This window comes from Pomacea canaliculata, linkage group LG14 (assembly GCF_003073045.1).
Source record: "Pomacea canaliculata isolate SZHN2017 linkage group LG14, ASM307304v1, whole genome shotgun sequence".
Lineage (NCBI taxonomy): Eukaryota > Metazoa > Mollusca > Gastropoda > Architaenioglossa > Ampullariidae > Pomacea > Pomacea canaliculata.
The window spans coordinates 10,884,135-10,904,810 of NC_037603.1; the positions used below are offsets into that span (position 1 = coordinate 10,884,135).

General features: G+C 40.0%; 3 protein-coding genes across 5 annotated transcripts; 2 read left to right on the forward strand and 1 right to left on the reverse strand.

Annotated features, from left to right (window-relative positions):
- Positions 1–4,704: 4,704 nt before the first annotated feature.
- Positions 4,705–9,517, forward strand: LOC112555093. Of its 2 annotated transcripts, none has more exons than XM_025223293.1 (4): positions 4,705–5,461; positions 7,100–7,408; positions 7,785–8,018; positions 9,023–9,517. In XM_025223293.1, the coding sequence occupies exons 2-4, from the start codon at positions 7,111–7,113 to the stop codon at positions 9,259–9,261; spliced, it is 771 nt and encodes a 256-aa protein (XP_025079078.1). In that variant the 5' UTR covers positions 4,705–5,461; positions 7,100–7,110; the 3' UTR covers positions 9,262–9,517. The 2 variants fall into 2 exon arrangements, with proteins under 2 accessions (XP_025079078.1, XP_025079077.1); XM_025223292.1 differs by having other exon boundaries at positions 4,707–5,461; positions 7,095–7,408.
- A 311-nt stretch (positions 9,518–9,828) lies between these two features.
- LOC112555094 lies at positions 9,829–12,260 on the reverse strand. Of its 2 annotated transcripts, none has more exons than XM_025223294.1 (2): positions 12,193–12,260; positions 9,829–11,999 (listed from the first exon to the last, which is right to left on the reverse strand). In XM_025223294.1, exon 2 carries the CDS (start codon positions 11,917–11,919, stop codon positions 11,260–11,262), a length of 660 nt encoding a protein of 219 aa, XP_025079079.1. In that variant the 5' UTR covers positions 11,920–11,999; positions 12,193–12,260; the 3' UTR covers positions 9,829–11,259. The 2 variants fall into 2 exon arrangements, with proteins under 2 accessions (XP_025079079.1, XP_025079080.1); XM_025223295.1 differs by having other exon boundaries at positions 9,829–11,875; positions 12,193–12,245.
- Positions 12,261–13,062: 802 nt separating this feature from the next.
- Positions 13,063–20,548, forward strand: LOC112555097 (tetratricopeptide repeat protein 14-like). Its single transcript, XM_025223299.1, has 15 exons — positions 13,063–13,084; positions 13,701–13,905; positions 14,181–14,296; positions 14,514–14,590; positions 14,884–15,009; positions 15,191–15,275; positions 15,680–15,774; positions 15,980–16,017; positions 16,233–16,373; positions 16,979–17,050; positions 17,611–17,730; positions 18,098–18,220; positions 18,796–18,910; positions 19,234–19,373; positions 19,694–20,548. The coding sequence occupies exons 2-15, from the start codon at positions 13,739–13,741 to the stop codon at positions 20,082–20,084; spliced, it is 1,806 nt and encodes a 601-aa protein (XP_025079084.1). The 5' UTR covers positions 13,063–13,084; positions 13,701–13,738; the 3' UTR covers positions 20,085–20,548.
- Positions 20,549–20,676: the final 128 nt, after the last annotated feature.

Consider the following 20,676-nt stretch of genomic DNA (forward strand, 5'->3'; position numbering starts at 1 on the left):
TGACTTCCTCTCGGGCGCAATGAGGAGAATTGCCAGCTAGAGGTTTTATTTGTCTTGCCTACCAGTTTTTTCTTCCCATTTTATAGTTTTTGCTCGAGCAGGATGCGAATTAGGTTTTTTACGATATCATTTATTATGGTATCTGCCACCACCCACTCTCTGTCTCTCTCTCTATATATATATGCTGGCTGACAGTCAACACGATTTATCTTTATATATAATGACTTGCTCTTATTTAGTTTTTTTTTTCAGGTAATCTTCCTTTTATGTCCTCTAGGTAGAGTTTAGTGCAATTCTTTCAACAGGTGTTGACGCTCCATCGAATTCAATGATGATGATGAGGAGGAGGAGGAGAAGGAGGAGGAGGAGGATTGCTGTCTTTGTATAACTTAGATGATTAAACAAGCGAGTTAATTTTACTTTGACATTAGTTGTAATTCTTGTTTACTTACCCTTGAATGTTCTCAGGCCTAATCATTGAAAAAAAATTATTGTTTCTCTATCTCGTGGGACACACACACAACACAACACACACATACACACACTCGAACACACACACCACACATACATTTGACATATTCTTCTTGTTGCCTCGTTTTAGACGTTTATACTGGTCTCTTGGTACTTGTGTCCGTGGTGCCGAGGATACAATGCCTCCCCCCGACAACATGTCTTTGTATCGTGTTTTACAATCTTTGTGATTTGTGTGCCTTGTCTTTCATGCTCTTTCTAACCTGTTGTGGGTGTGCTTGTCAAACAGATTACCTTTTCCTGTGCTTCTACCATCCTGCCTTCTTTCATTTTTTTTTTTATTTTTTTTTTTTTTGTCCCACCTTCTGTGCGCAAGTTGGGCGTTGACGTCCGTCCTAGTGTCAGTGAGCCACTCCTGTGATAGGAAAGACGAGGGTCTGAGTTCTATTTTTACAAAGTTTTTTTTTTTTAAATTTCTAAAGAAAACTTTAATTTCACAACACTCAACCGTGTTTATCTTAAGCGCGCATGTCGGGGCTCGTTAGCTTGACCTCTGCACCTGCAGATTAATTTCCAGCGATGGCTGCCGAGGTTCGGTGGCGCCACCTGCGTGGGAACCTCACGTCCGTGGTTGTGGCACTTGCTGCAGCAGCTAGATGTCTGCATGTAGAGATTTGTCTTGTGACACCACTCAACATCATGGAAGTGTAAGAAATACCCGAGCATGGACATTTTGGTTTGGTTTTTCTTGTCGTGGGAGGGACGCTGAGCGCCACAGTAGGCATCCTCGCTGTTTACATCGCCAGCGCCACCTGCTTTTAGATAACGATGATGGCGATGCCAATAAAGTTAATTTACCTCTAAGGGTTCAGATCTCCATGAAATGCAGGTGTTCGGCTGAAGTGTGGGGGTCACCTGTTAGTTTGGTAGCCATTACGGTTTTTTTTAACTTGCTAATTGAAGTCAGCAGTGGTGGCAAGTGATGTGCGGGTGTGTGTGTGCACCCGGACTGATTGCAGATGTTAGTCATCACACTCTTACTCTTCTTTTTGTTCCAAGATGGAGTATTGGATGATGGATATGGTTTGTATGTTTGTGCCTTATGATTGTTTATAGGTAAAGTAGAAAAGTAAAGGTTCTTTCATCTTTTTTGAGGTCCTTGGTGGGGAAAGGGTCAGTGAGACGAAACTTTTCTCGAGGCACATTTTTGTGGGAGTGGTGTCCATCGCTTCTCCTCCCGCTGCTTTACCTGACTCTCTACTAAGTCAGGTCGCTATATACCTTATCTCGATTGTTGAGTCGACTTGGAGGAAAGATTTCTGCGTCACATGGGTATCGAACCGGCGCTTTTCTGGGTTCCGACGCCAGTGTTTATTCGCTTCCTCGTGTAATTGTTTACTTGCATTTCAGTATACCTGAATGTTTGTACACAGGAATATATGAGCATGAATGTGTGAGCCACCTTTATTTTGAGTGTTCATGTCTTTTGGCGTTTTTTTTTTACTATCCCTTCGACAGTCTGCACGTGCGTTTCTCCATGCACGTACCGCGTGTTTGTTTGTTTGTTTGTTCGTTCGTTTGTTTCTTTGTTTGTTTGTTTGTTTGTTTGTTCGTTCGTTTGTTTGTTAGTTCTTTTGTTCGTTTGTTTGTTTGTTCGTTCGTTTGTTTGTTTGTTCGTTTGTTCGGTTGTTTGTTTGTTTGTTCGTTTGTTTGTTTCTTTTGTTTGTTTGTTTGTTTGTTTGTGTGGTGAAGGGGTTACAAATGACAACTTTTTACTTTCGTAATATTTTTATCTGTTTAATCCAGAGTTTTACGTGTGCGGGGTTTCAAGGGGAAAAAGAAGAGAAATAAATAGAGCACCGGCCTGCTAGAGTAAGCGCCCTTGATTTCCTGTGCCACGTGTGTAAGACTTTTGTCCCTTACAGCCTAAAAATAGCGCCCTCCGCTCGTTTGTCTTCAGGAAATGACGTCTGATGTCACTGAAAGTAACATGACGTAATGTGTATATGACGTGTGCAGTATGTCGGCAGGAAACAAAGAGAGGCCTTGTCAGGGTTTGGATGTAAATTCATCACTTTACCTGCCGACACCGTTACATCAGTCAAGCTGCGCGCGGTGGATATGAAATGGCGGGGAGGGGACGGGAGGATTCTGTCAAGTCTCCTTGTGCTGCTTTGCCGAGGGGCGTAACGCTGATGCCATGATATTCAAATTCTGAACACGTAGCTTTCATGTTTAAAAAAAGCAGCAATCTCACTTACCTGTCAGCCAAAAAAAGAACAGGTACAAGCTGACAACCAAGGAATTTGACCATAAAGCTGGTGCATGAAAAGATTTTTTTTTTTTTTTTTAGGTATCAGGGTTGTGAGTGATGAAGGAAAAGATATACATCACGAGTAAAAAATGTGGGTCAAGGATGACAGGCACAAACAACTCTATTGACAACTTCTGTCACTCCGCCGGAGATGAGGTTTGGCCGCTTTCCAAAACGCAGGTGAAAGCTGAGCAGTTCAAAGCTGGTATCTTTGGATCCTCTCTCTTCTTTTTTTTTTATGCTCTCGGTCTTAGGAAGTGATATCTTATAATTAAGATACCACTCAGTTAAAAATAGGCTGACAGAGTCATAAAATATAAATTCCCAAAATATAAAAATAACATTTCTCTCCGGCATCAAACAGCATAAAAGTTTACACCGATGAAAATTGCAAATATACTGATATAAATAAATATAAAGAAGACTATAATAAATATTAACAGATACTCTGTTAAAAGTATCAGCGTATCAGTAATTAGCACATCGAAATGAACAAGTTTCTTTTCTTATAACCGTAAATGGTATGCCTAATCTATACATATAATTAGTGCGTATGGGCTGCACAACAATAAAGCAAAATAGAAAAAAAAACTATATTAAAAAATAACATTTGGACAAACAAGCAATCACACAAAAAAAATACGGTGTTGACCTCTCAAAGGTTGGATGTGACAGACGACGTGTCCAAAGTCTTGCGGTACAAGACAACAACAAGTGTACACAAGTGGCTCGACCAGAGTGAGAGAAAGGACATGAGTGACAGTGTGACGTGGTTCCTACCCACTGTTTGCTTCGTTGTCCGTGTTATCGATCATCCTGTCTGTGTCATGTCATGGAATCCTTCCCGTGACATTTGCTTCCCACGGACGCACACTCTCGTGGTTCGTTCGCGCACGAAAACAATAAACAGCCAAACTTACATCAGCTGACATGAGAATAGTTCCACGAAGACAGACTCGCTGACATGAGAATAGTTCCACGAAGACAGACTCGCTGACATGAGAATAGCTCCTCCAGACATATACAAAAGCAGCAACAATTGCAATATTAGTGGCAACAGATAAACAGTTAGATGGATTTGTGGATAAGTAGTTGCCGATATATCGATGTGTACATAATAAATGACCATTCCTTACATCCCTCGTTCTCCTGCATTCATTTTCTAAGAACCCAGAAGGCAATGACGATGTCACAGTCTTGATTAATTTGCCATTTGCCTTCTTTTTCCACACAAACCGACTTTCATTCTCCTTGAGACAAAAGTTGTCATCTTCCGGCAGCTTCTTCCGGGTGCTGTCATGTGCAGACACAGTACTTCCGCTCAGTCCACTGTTCCAGCTCTGTGACACGCTTCATTGACACCCTTCATGAGCTCCATGTACAGAAATATATTTCATAGAGATTGCCAAGAAAATACCTTTACTGACCAAAAAGACAGATGTCCCCAGCCACCCGACAACATGGTTTCCCATCGCGTAGACACATGAGTAAATCACATCGATGAGGTCCAAATCTTTTGCTAATTGACTTTGAAAACATAAACAACTGATGGCCGTAAGTCTGACAATACAATAGAGTTTAGGTCAAAGGTCATAATAAGCCTGGGACACGAACGATGATATTTCATTATTACTTGTTATCAAATATTACTGACAATTTTTTATATAAAACGTGGTACTAATAATTAAAGTTTTTAATTAAAGTGGAAATCAAGATTATGATAATATTAAGGTGGTGTATAGTTTCTTCTGCAAATGGTAGTTAAAACCGCGATTTGTTTATATACCAGAGCATAAAAGTAAACAAAGAAGCAAAACTCATAGTTTAACTCAGGATTGGAAAATCTTAGCAATTTTAACTCGGGGAACAAAAATCTCTTACATTTTATGTATGGTAAAACTGGTAAAGTCCACCTATACTAAATTTGCCTGCCTAAAGAAATAAAACTATGATACATTCTTGCAAAGCAGAGATTTCAATTATGCAGCTGCTCCAAGAAACACCAAAGAAGACAGCAGACTAGGAAACAAAAAAACAAAAAACAAAAAAAATTCAAGGAGGCTGAGAACATCTGTTAGCAAGAAATAATAACAACCGTTCTGCCTATTATTCCAAATAATCTTCATGTAGCAGCTGATTCTGTCCACGCCTGAGAGAGAGAGAGAATGAATGAAGGAGAGGATTGCAGACCATGCACACAGGCACACAAACAGAGTATACATGTATAAACATCCTTCGCCTTCTCTCAATCCCATGATCCACCACGAGCTTCAGCCTGCATTTTAAGTGAACCTTCTCCACGACAACTTGTTTGCCGTCACCTGTGAGTGATTGTGTTGCACGGGACAGGTGAGAGAGCCGGAGTGTAGAAGGCGACTCCAGTGACACACACCCCACCCCACCCTACCCCCACAACCCGCTGGTCTGCGTACTTGCAACCGTCGTCATCATCAAACAACACAGCCCTCCTCTGCTGTACTGTCGATACCATTTCCAGAGTCACAAGAGAAAAATAACGAGCGAAGTGGAGGAGAAAGAATGTCTTGACAGAGTCGAGTTCGCACACCACTGTGCACGTGACATCACCCACCGTGTGTAACATCACTTGCAGCGGGTACAACACCTTGGTTGTGGTTGTCGTTGGGCTGTCAGGAGGCAGAAAACAAGTATAAACAGGTAATGTTCACATATTTATTTCTTAGACAGAGTATACATTAGTTTGACTACTCAGCGGAGCTGTTCCTTTGATGTTCACGTGAAGTATGTCTTGTAATGCAGAAAACATTTTTATTGATGAAAACAAAAACTCCACACAACCCCTCAAAATAAAATAATAAAAAAAAAAACTCATTGCAAGTTCATTGGAATAATGTCTCCACAAGTTCATGTTGGAATAGTTTTGTTTGTACCTTCGTGTTGGACTAGTACCTCCCTGCAAGTTCATGACATGACAATGAATTTTCCATCTTACAAGTTCGTGGTCATACCTCTGAGGTATGAGGACAATTGTAAACATCTTTACCTTTTCCACAAACAACATTGAACAGAAAATAATAAATAATACCAAATAGGAAACATGTGCAACATTGTCACACCAGAATTCATCAGCTTTATGAAAGTATGAATATACATGACGGAAATGCAGAGTGCGGAACAAATGAAAACAAAATTGCTAGTTTAAGGTGTAAACTGTGTATTCTAAACAAAAATCAAAACAATAGCTAGTTTAATGTTAACCTGTGTATTCTAAACAACTAAAACAGCCAGTAATAAAGCTTGTGATATATTTATTAGTCATCAGTATTTTTATTTATCCTTCCGTCCTCTGTTGTCCATGTCTCGTTCTTGTCTCGAGCACGAAAATAAAAAAAAACAACAATAATCTTTTGCTTTCAGTCCACCCGAGACATAATGGTCTACAATATATTTATACATTAATACTGAATGAAGAAAGTAAGCAGTCTTTGAGACCCGTGAGAGCATCTGAATGTTAACCCTTTATAAATACGCATTGAACATGAAAAACATTGTTGATGGAAAGGAATATTTCACTGTTAAAAAGCAAAACAGAAATAGATGTTTGTCGTTGTTTTGACACTTGTGTCTTGACGGCTTGTTACGTCATAGCGCAGACCACGTTGTGCCCACGTGACTGCAGCGCGTGTGATGAAGGCTGCGGAATGTGTCATGAGGTTAATGAGATGCGGAGGTGGAGACGCGTGAGTCAGCTGATGAGGGCATGAGAGGATTGATATAATATTTTTTATTTGCGCACAACACTAAGGACGGCTACACTCAAACTTGCTGGCACGTGACTATGAGTCTTTCATATTTATGAACAGTCTACAATAGCAACCATTCTTTGACTTACAGACATTGGCTTGCATCTAGGAACTATATATTTGTATGTGTGTAGACATGTATCACAAACATTACGTGTGTGGAGACCGTAATATTTTGTTTCTCTTCACCACACCATCACCCTCATGCACTCCCGCACCCTGTCATGCGCATGCGTTCTGTGATTTCACAGACATGCTTCTGTGATTAATTAGATATCCACCAAACTGTCTGGAAGGAAAATTTACACAGTCATCTGCCAACGCATCGACAAAACCATTTTTTTTAAGTCTACAAAAATCAAGAAGCACCCTCGGCCAGCCAAAATAGCATCCACCTGCGTTTAGCCTCGCCCTGAATTAATTTAGCTTGGTAAGCAATTCGGAGAAGATAAATCATTTTATATCTTCTTCCTCCTCCATCATCAGTGCATTTCTGTGTGTTGTGTTAATTTTATGTTGAATTCCAGAGCAGCAAGTGATCCCATGGCTGATCTGCATCGTTCCCTGGGATGTCTCCTGCTTTTCCTTCATTGCGTCATACGCGAGGTGTCGTCGACCTACCACCACAACCTGTCTGTTCACTTCCTGTGCGACCCTCATGAAGTCTCGCCCTACGTGCGAGACATGCCGTGGGACTGTTCGGCCTACGTGGTCTGTGCCTGGGGCAAAGCCATCCCCACCCAGTGTCCAGCGGGCAAGTCCTTCAGCGGCTCGGGGCGCCACCACAAGTGTCTGCCCTCGGAAATTGTGGACCACTCGCGCTGTGACGGCGCCATGTTCAGTGAGTAGTACTCAGTGGCTTCTTTCATCGCCAACATTTGAGACAGGAGAAAATTAATAAACAAGCAAAAACAGTGGTATGGGGCAAAATAAACCTACTGTCAAAACAATCTGAAAAAGCTTTTCCTCAGACAAAATGCAAAAACATTAAAAAGTAACAAATTATCAAAACACTTCCATACTGCAGTTAGAAAAAGAACAGATAATTTTTTTTCTAATCCAGCAAGAAACGAAGTGTCTAACATCAAACCTCCCTCTTGTCCTCCAGTCCCAACTAATTTAAAAATGTCAAGAACAAAGAGTAAGTGCAAAGTATTGTATTCATATCAAGTCTGTATTTTCGTGTGATCATCTCCCTGTCAATTTTTCTGCTCTAGACTACACTGCGGAGATTTGCCAGAAAAACCCCACAGCCCGTGTACCCAGTCCCGAGAGCTGTAGTTTGTACATAGACTGCACCAACGTGGGGGGCGGCCAGCAGGACCCGGGCTGGGAGTTCATGAACTACCTTCTGGAGTGTCCCTACCCACAGCTCTTCTCCACCGACACCGGCGGCTGCCAGCACCACAGCTTCGTCAACTGTCGACATCGACCAGAACCCAGGGCCCCATGTACGTGGGTAACCAACAGCTTGTGTGTGTGTGAGTGTGTGAGTGTGTGAGTGTGTATGTGTTTGTGCGTGCGACTTCAATAATTACTAGGTCATCCTAAAAATTTCGGTGTTCTTGAAATGTTTACTTTGAATTTGTGCTCAAAATCGTCGTTTTTGCTCAAAATAAACAGAAACTTATTCAATGATGTATTGCCACCGAAGCGAACGAAAGAAGAATAAATTCCAGGGTAAACATTTTAATTTTAAAGTAGGAAATTTTTACCTTGGGAGTTAATGGCTGTGAAACATGAACAACTCGAACTGCACAACATGGTTCGACCTTTGTCCATCCTCTGAATTCAGCTTTTCTCTTATCGAACGAGCTCCATTTTTCACCACAAGGAAAATTTAAATCCAGAATAATTCGCTTTTGTTTCGCAACAGAATGAACATCTCCAAACGAGTATTTTTGTACCTAATGCGCCATCATTTCCCAGGATGCTTACTGGTTTTTTTTCTCTGTCCCATTAAGACGACTGAACACGGTATTACACAAAGCAAAATGCTCATCAGTAAAATTTGTGTATAATTTTTTTCTGGGATTAGCTTCACTCGTTCCCTTAGGCAACGTCTGTACAACACGAGGTCCGCCCATCATCAAGATTCATACATCCAGATCGAGACCTACCAAACAATTCTTGCGCTGTCTTTATTTTTTCCTTTTAAACAATATTCCCCAGAGATGTTTGCATCTTTCGACCTGTAAATGCAACCCCGAAAATAAAAGCTTCCCTGACCCTTCATTAATTAACGACGATCCAGCAGGGTTTCTATTAAATACACAGAATATAAAAGCTGAAATAAATTTGTTGTCGATTGTAGTGTGTAAGCGCGCGCGCGCGAGTGTGTATATTGGGGTGTGTGAATACATGATGATAATGATGAAAACAATGGTGATGATGTGTAAGATGACGCTGGAACAACAAAATAGATAATTAATGTCCACTTGTCTGACACCTACAGGTGATTACCTACAGTACCTACAGCTCCACGAGTGCAAGAGCCGCAGCTGTCCAGCCTGCCAGCTGCACCACCCCAGCTGTGTCGGCATGCCCGACGGCTCCCACCCGGTCCCCGAGCGCTCCGATGTCGTCATGGAATGTTCGAAAGACCGCACCGTCAACATCGTCACGTGTCCACCTGGATATACCTTCGATCACCAAGCTCACCTGTGCGCCAGAGTCAAGGCTGCCGAGGGGTGACCCACCCAAACTCACAAAACACAGTTATCTCCTGTGAATAAGAGACAAACCTCGGACTGCAGGGTGGGCTTCTCTCTCACTCTATGTGTGTGCGTGCGTGTCCGTGCGCAGTCAGACTCGAGGACAAGGATGAGGAAGATTGAGTGAATTTGAAAGAAACAAAAACATCACGTGACGGTAGATTAATTTATATCCAGTAACCCAGAAACATAACGGATTATAAATGTTGCAAGTGATTAAAAACATTTATTCTCTCCTCCTTTTTTCTTCTTGCTTTCCAGGAAACCATGCTGACAATAAATAAATAAATTTCTTATCTAGAGACTGCGGCTTCGATTTTAGGGTTTAATGTGTTGAATAATCTCTTCTTGGAAGATATTTTGTTTTCAATTTAACGCACAAAGACACTCGTGATATTTTCGTACATATACATGAGAAAGAGAGGCTAGGTAGATATTCGAGCACGCACATCCAGTGCACAAATAAAACACAGTCGAAACTTATGTACACAAAGATATGTCAACAAACAATGGTCTTGTTTACCTGCTTACCAACTAGACAGGACTCAACAGTATATAAATTTTATTGCTTTTCAATGCATCCACCGAGTTTTACTTCGCTGTCATCAAAGATAAACATCCCAAACAGCTTTCTACATTCACGAGCACTAAAATGCACCGGATGTAAACATTTGTAAAGTGTTCAGAAGATTTTTTCAAAACTCACAGAGACTCCAAACAAAACTTGAAAAACTCCAAAAGAACCCACAGCAATATATGTAACCAAAATAAAATTAAAAAACCTCACTGGATAATAATTATTGTTCTCATCAGTGACACCTGACCTTTACCTGAACTCTTTATCTCTTCCTTATTTTTCAGTAGTCACACAGACTTATGAAATACCAATTTCATTTTCAGTGGGTTTCAGTGAACACACTCAGCTGCTGAAGCTGACTAAATGAAATCAAATTATCTTCTCTAACCCCTTCCCCACCCCACAACCATCCCTTCACAGTTATGTTGTCCTGACAAAGGTATTGCGTCCATTACATGCATGGAATAAAGCAGATTATTAATGTATCCAGGTGAATTCAAGGTAGCCTCGGGCATCATGACATAGCAATGTGACAGTCTTAATAAGTAATTCAAGCTGCTTGAATTTTAATTCAGGTCGTCGCTGTATGAGATGCAGATATTTAATAAATCAACATGAAGTAAGGAGAAAACAGTTTGTTTACTGCAGTTCAGGGCATACACTCCAAGTCCCAGCCCATGAAAACATTCATTTGTTGGTAAAATTCTCGATAAACTTCAGACTGCAGTTCAGGGCCATGCACTACAAGTACCCAGCCCATAAAAACATTCATTTTGTAGGTAAAACTCTCGATAAACTTCAGACCGCAGAGGGAGATAAACATCAGGTTTGTGGAGGGAGAGAAAACACTGTTCACACACCCAAAGTACATCAACGTGTAATAGTCTCACCTTAGCCAGGTAAACATGAGCAGGGGTAGAACTGAGAATGGATTTATTTACCAGCAGGGACATTTTTTTCCATCCTTTTTATTCGAGAGATGTTGTTGTTGTTGCTGTTGTTGTTTTGGTGCTAATACATGTTAGCCCCGCCTCTTTCCTAGCAGGAGGAGAATTCTTTAATTTTATGCGAACGCGTGGGTGGGTACTCACAAGTGTTAACAGAAAGTTGACAAACTGAAGAGAGATGTGTGTGAGTGTGTTTGTGCGTCCTCTCCTTTGAAGAAAAAAAGCGTGTGTACATACTCAAAAATTTGCATTTGACGGAAGAGAAATGCGAAAGAGAGATAGAGGTAGTTGATATCTGGAAACATACATCCCAGAGTTCGATGTTAATGTTCTACAACTTCTTTGACTTTCTCTCTCTCTCTCCACACACACTCCCTCACGCACACACGCACAATAATCTCATACATATCGAGTTAGAGGGAGGCAGTCTGGAATGATGTCCTCACAAGGGTCGTCAATCCTCACCACCTGACTTTCCGCAGAAGATCTTGGAAAACAGTTTTTCTCTCCGGCTGCGCTTTCGTCTGCATTGCACTTTCTGGATCTTGAGAACGTTCCAGTCTTTGGGCGAGTAGACCATCGGAACGAGCATGTCTTTGTTCCTGTGCTGTGCCATCAGGTAGGCGATGATGCTGGCCAGGTATGACTCGTTGTCCAGGTAATCCAGCCGTGTCCTCGCTGCGCTCTGAAAGTCCAAGTTCATGTCCTTCACCCGCTGGAATCGACTCTCGAGTTGGTCGAATTCGTTCGTCAAGCTTTTCATCTCTTCCCTCAGTTGACGAGTCTGTATCAACAAGGTGTTTGCTCTTACCAAAGCCTTGTCGTACTGAAACCTTTCTTCTTGCACTTTTTTCTGTATGTATCCGGAAATGAGTTCTTCGTGCACACACCCTCTCCTGCTCACCTGCGTGTTGGTCTCCGACCTTCTGGGTGCCGCCCCGGTCATGGCTGGTTTGCTGGACTCACTCATGGATGGGCGACTGTTGGCGAGTCGGATGCCTCCTGGAATGTTGGGCTGGCTGATCAGGGGCTGGATCATCAGGCACTCCACGCTGACAGCTGCACTGCGACTGTTTGTTTGTTTGTGTAAACATTTCACTTTTGATGGCGTCATTTCGTGCTGACGTCATTTAACTCTCCTCTCCTTTGTTACGTAATTGTGTGATGTCATCGTGACAAATATTACGCCAGTGTCTGAAAATAGTCTCACACACACAGAGGCGCGCGCGCACACATAGACACTCATATAGATACACATATATATATTACATAGATATACACACACATACACTCATAGACACATATATGGATCCACATACTCACACACACACATATATATATAGATAATAATGTTATTACATAGACAAACACACATAGAGTGACCCACCTCTTACAACTCCCATGTAATGCGCTCCCCCCCGCCATAACTCGTGTGGCAATTATCTACAGACGTTTATCAGTTTTGATGACACTCAGTCTCATGCGAGCTGATTAAAAATTACACAATCAAAACTTCATTTTGGTCTCATGAAAAAGATAAGAACTAATCTGAATGCATTACACAGTTCTTAAAATGTCATGCAACAGAGATACTGGAAAAAAGTTTTTTTATCACTTTGGCAGAAAACCCACCTTTGAATCAACGTTTTTTGCCGTTATAAAAAGCCAGTAATTATTTTTATATAAAAAAGCAAATAAACTTTTAAAGATATTTAGTCACGAAATCAGATAAGAAAAAATACTGAGGAAGGGACGGACCCGGTGACACCAGACTCCTATGTCCCTCCCCTTCCCCCCTGACTTTCAAAGATTTGTGTGTGTGTGTGTGGTGTTTTAGGATGGAATTGGTTTTTTACACTGAGTCAGCAATTAAGGCTATATCACGGAACGACAGCCAGCCCTGTAAACAGATGCCACATTCAGAGAAAGAACAGCGTGACCGAGACGAGAGTTGAACCCAGGACAGCCAACCTCGGTCACTGCATTGGTGACAGGCGCTAACCACCCGTACTTTCTAAGATCTTGAGCAAGATAATAAATACGTGTAAAATAACATAAAGAGATCCAAAATGTACAATCTGTTAAGAAATTGAATAGCAGAAAGGACACATTTCGTATTTCGAAATATACGGTACCTGAAGTGTGAACTGTTCTCAATCCGTTCATAACCCAAGAACGCTCGATTCTCAAACGGTCTGTACGCTTCATTTATCAAGATGGCGACGTGTCTCAAGTGTGTATTTATTGAAATTCCGCAACACAAACACTCTATTGTCTTGGTATTGAGGACGATGATAATCGCTTCCTAACTTTAAAGCACATATTTACTTGTACAAGTCTTGAACTAAACTTAGTTGTTGATGCAAAGACAGCAGACTGTCGAAAGTTCGTCCATATTTTGTGCTGCTGTAGTGGTGGTTTGATACGTTAACTGTGTATGGTGTAAAACATTATAAATTAATTTTAGGTTGTTTTATTTAGTACTTTAAAGTTATGCTCTAGGAAAATTGTTCAATTATAAAGGATTAAATGTGTTCCTCGGGGTGGCATGCGACAACATGATCTTATCTTCTGAGCCTAGTTTTAGCACCTACAAGAAAGAAAAGACCACCCCATCCCCAAAAGGAAAAAAAATTAAAATCTTTATGTCTTATGTTTAATAAAGAAAAATAATAGAAAAGTATAACAGACAGGATTGACTAGGGTTTGCTAGATAGCATTTATTGGAGGCTTATGAAGAACTGTGTGGGTAGTGTAACAATTGTTCAGATTAACATTGGAGATGAGACCACACAGTTTCAGAAATGATTTTTTTTTGTGAAAATTAAATGTCAATTTTGAATGAAAATGGGGATTGGTTAAAATGACTAGATGGATTTATTATCTCACCTGCAGATGACAAACCTGTGAAATTCTATCCCATATCATTGGCAATGGATGTTCATCTTCTGGATAAAGCTCTGAACTGTTATGGGTCATCACTCCTTCATCAGCTAGAAGCAGAACATGGAGATGCTGCAGTTATTCCAGTGGCTTTGCGCAGAAAATATTCTGGCATTGCAACAGTTAACAAAGACTTTTGGTCTTCCGAGGATAAAGAGTATGGCTATCAAACTTTGTTACAATTTGTTAATATGCTCATCTTTTTGCTTGCTTGAGCAAGACTGTTGCTTGCAGATTAATATTTATATGAACATTTATATTTGCATAATAAGTATATATGCTTTGTTGATTTCCTATCTGTGCACAGAGGTAAATATTTTTTCATAAAAGTGTATTAGAAAGCATTTCAATCGGACAGTTATGAAATATTTGTATGGAGCATTAGCAGTTCACACTGAATAACACCCCAATATCAATTTTCATTTTTTTCAGAAATGGAGAATTTAAAGCAGCTGTTGAAAAGTTTATTGCTAAAAAAGCTGACCTTTTGTTTGAATCCAAACACCATCGAAGTGTGACGAAGGATGTACTAGAGGAGAACCCAGAAGGTTTGACCTTTGATTGCAGATAGGGATAGGTGTGTGTGTGATCGAGAGAGGGATTGGAGAAAAAAAGACGTATTCTCTAAAGATGATAGTACAGCAAGACTGAGTGGGGCAGGACAGATTGTGGAAGGCCTGAGAGAGAGAATGTTAGGCAGTAAATGTTTAACAAATCATGTTGGCATGGCTGACTGCTTGCTTTTATTGCATGCATCAATTTCAGATGTTTATGGCATACTTGCACCTTTGGAATCCTTCATGCATGTACCACCTGATCTGTGTCATCAGCACTTCTATGAGGTGAGTAGGCTTTGCAGAAGATCATTAGTGTTCACCTTGTGACATTTCTGGTCAAATGTGGAGTCTCAGATAATTTTTTATTGCTAACATCTAGTATGTTGAATCTCTATGTTTAACAAAATTAAAATAAATTTAAGCATTTTCAGGTTTACTATAGACAAAGTTGAATGCTTGTAGTTGAAAAAGATTGTTCACTTGTGTGTTAAAGATTGTAGATGGGGAAATATAGCAAAACCCACTTGAATAAATGAGAACATTTAAAACGCAGTTTGCCTTCTTACCTGTTGCTACAGAGCCTATCTGTGGATGATGTTGTAATTGGCGTCGTCGTGTCTGTAATGGAGACAGGTTTGGTTGCTCGCCTCTTGTGTGTTGACAGCCCAAGCATGGACCGAGATATCGATGAACTCGACATCACAGTGAGTCAAGGAAAATATTCTGATATGATGTAGTGTAATTATTTTCCTGTAGCCACAGTATTTCTTCTTTCAGTAATTTACACTTGTTCAGTCTTCTGTAATGTATTATATAATAATGTATTTCAGTTGTCTCACTTTGTTACTGCACTTTACTCCCAGAAGTAATATTGTTGATTTGCAGGCCTTTTGTCCATCCAAGGAGCTGCCACGAATGTTTACTCATCAAAGTGTCACAGAAGCTTACCAGCCACGTGATATAGTGAGGGGTCAGTCACCCATGTCACCTTCTCCTGTTTGTTATTACTGTTAGGATTAAGTGTTTCAGTGTTCTTTTCTTTTGCAGCTAGCTTACCAGAAGCATATGAAGTAATTATCCTAAAACTAGGTTATGGATTTTCCCATACTGCCCTGTTGTGGTGTTTCATGTGTCTCCAGTCCTGTAAAAGTTTTTAGTTTACCTCATCCTCATCAAAGAAAATTTGTAATGCAGTCGGAATGTAAATTTTTAAATTATATCTACTTGCTTTTGTGTCACTTTAAAAATGGGTATCGTGTAACCCTGGTCATAGTGTAGCAGGTTAGAACTACATGAATTTCTTGCGTTGTTAGTGGAACAGGTTAGAAGTACGTGAATTTGTTACAGTGTTAGTGCATTGCCTGGTTGTTGCAGGCATTGTTTTGTCCATTAACCCAGAGAAGGAGAAAATTATATTGTCACTTCGGGACAAGTCTGACGTGGCAGAGAAGGAAATACTTCCTAAAATAGTAGGACTTTTTCTGCAACTTTTCTTTTAATTCTACTTTTCCCACAGAAATCGTTCTTAGTTCTATTTATATAGTATATTTAATTATCTATGTAGTAGACATTAAGAGAAAAACAGTGTATGTGCGTGTGTGTACGTGCATGAAAATATAGAAATTCATACAAGGTATCTTTAAATTTGCTGTTTTTTTGGGCTCTGCATTCCAGGGACTTATCAGTAAAGATGATTTTCCTGTTCATTACAGGTAAGAACATTATGTACCTGGAAACACCTATGATACTAATTGTGAATTCTTAAAAAAAAATTCTTTTTTTTTTTCGTGTTGATCAGCTATTCATATCACTTTCAGGTATGTTCTCTTCTCTGTTAACAGTAAAGAATTTTCAGCTTAACTTCTAAAAAAGAAACCTGAAGGAATTATGAATAATGTTCTAATTATGATCATGTTGTACCTCCCAGGCGAAAGCTGCAGAAGAATGAGATGTCATTCAATCAGCTTCTTCATTCCATCCTGGGATTCACCAACAAGGGCAGTGTAGATTTTCTGCGTTCATCCCTAGGTCTCAGCAACACAAGCTCGCTTATGCGAGGACTGCACAGGTATGTGCTGTATCATAGTGAGAGTTGACTTTTATAATGTAGTTCCTTACCCAGGTTCACCCTTTTCCGCTCTTCTGGTCTTTATCTTGGTAGTATCATATGCCTCAATTTGATACACAGATTGGTTGTTTTGCTTCCCTTCCCCTGTTATCTGCTCTTCTATGATCATATCATCTGGTGAGGTCAAAGAACAAATGAAATTTTTTGCTGTAAACTCTCTTTCTTCGAGACTTACTAGATGATGTGACATCAAGGCCATCCCAACTTCCCTGTTGATTAATTGGGTTGAGTGCTAAAAAAAAAATAAAAACCTGCTGTATTTGCTGTGCTGTCAACTCTATAGCTGTGTAAGGGATGTTGCTTATGTGACCAGTGAAGCACACCCCAACAACAGGCATATCCTAGTTTAACCTTCAATAGTTCAAGAGCAAATGTTAGCCTATTTCTCCTATGGTTATGCATTTGGTAAGTCTAAAAATTTATGCAATAATAATTTTATTCTTGAAATGTGCTAGAACAGGTGATGGTACTGGTTAAAGCTGCATGGTTGCACTGTTTCATCTTGACCTTTGTCATATTGTGGTTGGATCTGTTCATATGTTCAGATTGAAAATTCCAGAGGAGGAGTATGCAGACAAACTGAGAAAATGGCAAGCGCAGAAGCAGGCTCGTTGGAGGTTAGTTAGATTATAAAGTGTTGATACCTGCAAAATGACGACGTGCCTGCATTTATACTACAGCAAGCATGCATTTTACTATGTGGTGGAATACTTTCTGCTCTGTTTCATTTCTTTGTTCATATCCAAAAAAACAAAGTCAGGAGCAGTAGTCAACAATCAGTGGAAATACTTAATCTTGTAAGTGAACTGCTAAAGTGCAGACCTGAAAATGTGGACAGTGTATCTGAGGACAGTGAAAGAAACAGACCAAGACTGCAAGTAAAGGAAAAAAAAGCACATGCCCAGAGAAACTTTTATTGCAAATGGTTACAGACATCCTCACCTAATGAATGAGGATGATGACGGCACAATATGAGTAACACATTTACTTGTCCCTGTTGTGTGAATTACCAAATGAGCACACAGCAGAAGCATGTTCAAACATCTGACACAGACACTTTGTTGTTTACACGTGTGTATCTGTAAAGTAGAGTAGCTCACTGTGATTGTAATCATTTTTCTGATTGTTTAAGTGCTATGAGCTAGTATACAATCAGAGGTCTGACTTGGTGTTGCAGTGTAGAACAAGGTGTGGAGATGGTCAAAAAAGGGAGGCAACTGGAGGCCATCCAGTATTTGAACCGAGCGCTACAGCTTGATCCTGACAACACAGAGGCTTTGGTAGCCAGAGGCGCTGTGTGAGTTGTACTTATCACTGTACTTTTCAGTGTAGCAGTTTGTAAAACGTACACAAAGACATTCAAAATTATTAATGTTTATATGCACAGATTAAAAGCTACTTTAAGTCAACACGAAAAGCTGCACACAATAAATAAAGGCACATGTATAAATGGACAGCATATTCAACGGTCAGTCTTACACAGATGCATGTTGTCTGGCAAAAGGTCTTATAAGAAGTTTTCTGGTAGTGTTTTAAAAGTGATTTTATCATAAAAGGATTTGGTGGCTGTATGACTCACATGTGTCTTTGTGTGCACACACGTGTGTGTACATTTTTTCTATTTTATTCCTCTGCAGTAATGTAACTTATTTGCTGTATTCCAGCTATGCTAATAACGAGTGTTACCCAAAAGCAGTGGAAGATTTCGAGAGGGCCCTTGAAGCTGATCCTAAACATTCAAATGCTCGCAAATACCTCCTCGAAACAAGACTTGCATTTGGAAGGAGGTTTGTATGGTGCTAATATGGTGACTTGCAAATACAGTTGAACTCTGGCTTTTGTGTGCAGTATACCCCTTTGCTTTTGCTGTAGCTATCTTCTGTTTTAAGCAAAGTCCATCAGTCAAATAGCCACATTTAAATCAAACACACAACAGTAAAATAATAGCTGATTCTTCTACAAGGAATTTGGATGAACAGCAGAAATATGATTCCGTTCCTAACCCTGCCACCATTCACTAGTGACCCTGGATTTAAATATTTCAGATAGCTGTTTTCAGTAGAAGACTTGAAAAACTTAGTCCTGTGCAATTATGTCTGCACAAACATCATAGTACATAAAGGGTAAAGACAGGTTACATGGCAATTAGTAAGTAGTAAAGATGTAAGAATTCTTCTGCTGCAATGAATTGTTTGCAAATAAAAATTTATTTCTCTTAACACTCTCTTGTGTTTTAACTTTCTACTTTAATAAGACCCATGAGTAAAAAAAAAAAAAAAAGTAATCACATCGTGATAAAAATGCCAGAACTGTTTTTAGGGAGAATCTAAATATCCAAGACTTTCTTGGGCTTTATGCTTAGCCATGAAGAAAGGGATCAGTTGGAGGAAGCAGAAGATGATTACAAGGAGGCACTGAAACTGAATCCACAATCAAGCGAAGCTCGAGATGGGTTGGAGCGGGTCAAACATCTTCAGGTATGACAACCAACTCTGGTCAAATTACAAGATCAAGTGAAGTTTGTGTGTCTGTGATGTTATCATTAGATATTTAATCTGACAATCTTGTCGTCGCCATGAATGAACTTTACTACATAGAACAAGAATAGCTTCCTGTCATCAAAATATTTCTTTCATCACAATGATTGCTGTTTCTTATCACATCTGCTCAGATTGGATATAAATATTGTGGATCATATGTAGGGTGAATGCAGTTTGGACCTCGGGTGTCAGATGTTCTTTAGGGTTGTGTCACATTACATTTTTACTGTTGTCACTTTCAGGATTTTATGTTCTTTCAGGCTAAAGATAAATCTAAAAAAGGAAAACATTCACCTGTGATTGTTATTTCAACATCTGGTTCCTCTGATGAAGATGACAAACTGCAGAGGGCTACAGAGACACTTAAACGGTTAATACATGCAGACGATAAGGACAACAGGTAATATGTGCAGTGCAAGGCACTTAGTCTTGTCTGCATTTGGCTTGTGAGGTGGTTTTAATTGAAATTAAGTGAAGCAGTCATCAGATTTTATAAGACAAAGCTGTGATATTCATGGGTTATTATCAGCTGTTCTGAGGTGTGTGCATAAATAATCTAGTAATAGCAATGTGATCACATGCACAGGTTAAACAACTGGGCTTTTATATGAAGGTATTTTTCCTGTGTAATAATACACGCGTGTTTATATGTATTCGTTTAGTATAATTGTGTGTAGCATGAACTGTTTTGACATTCTGGCTTTATTATCTTTAAAACAGAAAGGCTAAGACAAAGGTGGGCTCTAGGAGTAGATCAAGAAAGAAATCAAGAAAACATAGCCGTAGAAAGTCTCGGCACAAGAAGTCCTATATGAGCTCATCATCATCTTCCGAGACTGATTCATCCAGCAGTCCAAATTCAGAAATCCAGAAAAAACAAAAGCAGCATTACACAAGATGCCCTGTGGATGATTCGCCAGATTCATTAGAATCGGAACAAGAAAGAAAAAGCAACAGTCGGGGTAAAGACAGACAACTGACTTCAGGGCCCTTACACCGGGAAAAAATTCAGATCGAGGGAAAGCATTTGACGTCAAGGCCCCAAAAGCAACAATCTCGAGTGAAGGAAAAAGAGCTGTCGAGTGACAGCTCATTGTCAGATGCAAGTTAAGAGACAGGCATTCCCGAAGTCGGAGTAAGAAGTCAAGAAGAAGATCGCAGTCCCATTCTCAGTCACAGCATGTTACCACTGAGGGAAGTACTGGCTGGACCAGTCCACGAAAGTCTAAAGGGAGCAACTTCTCTAAAAGTGCTTACCAAAATAAATTAGGAAAACTCAAGAGACATTCCCATCCACCAGTGATTCCTCAAGCCACTTGGGGCGGCAATCATCAAGTAGCAGTTCATCGTCCACGTCTGACAGCAGTCAGTCCAGTAATTCATCTGATGAGAGACATACACGCCATAGGAGAGTATCTTTAGAGACTGTTTCGTCGGAGAAGTCATCTAGGAGTAACAAGAGAAGTGTTTGGATAGAAAAGACAGCACATAACAAAGATACACAAAAACATGGGGCAGAAAAACCCAGACATTTACCTTCGGGTAGTCAAAATCACCCCACAAGACCAAGCAAAGGCAAGTGCTTTTATGAATTTTGTTTACGATTCATTTTGTCCCAGGTGCAAGGTACTCTTTTTATTGATAATCTGGTTTTCAAAAACTGTAGCCGCAAGTAATATATTCTTTTGAAATATTTCTCACTG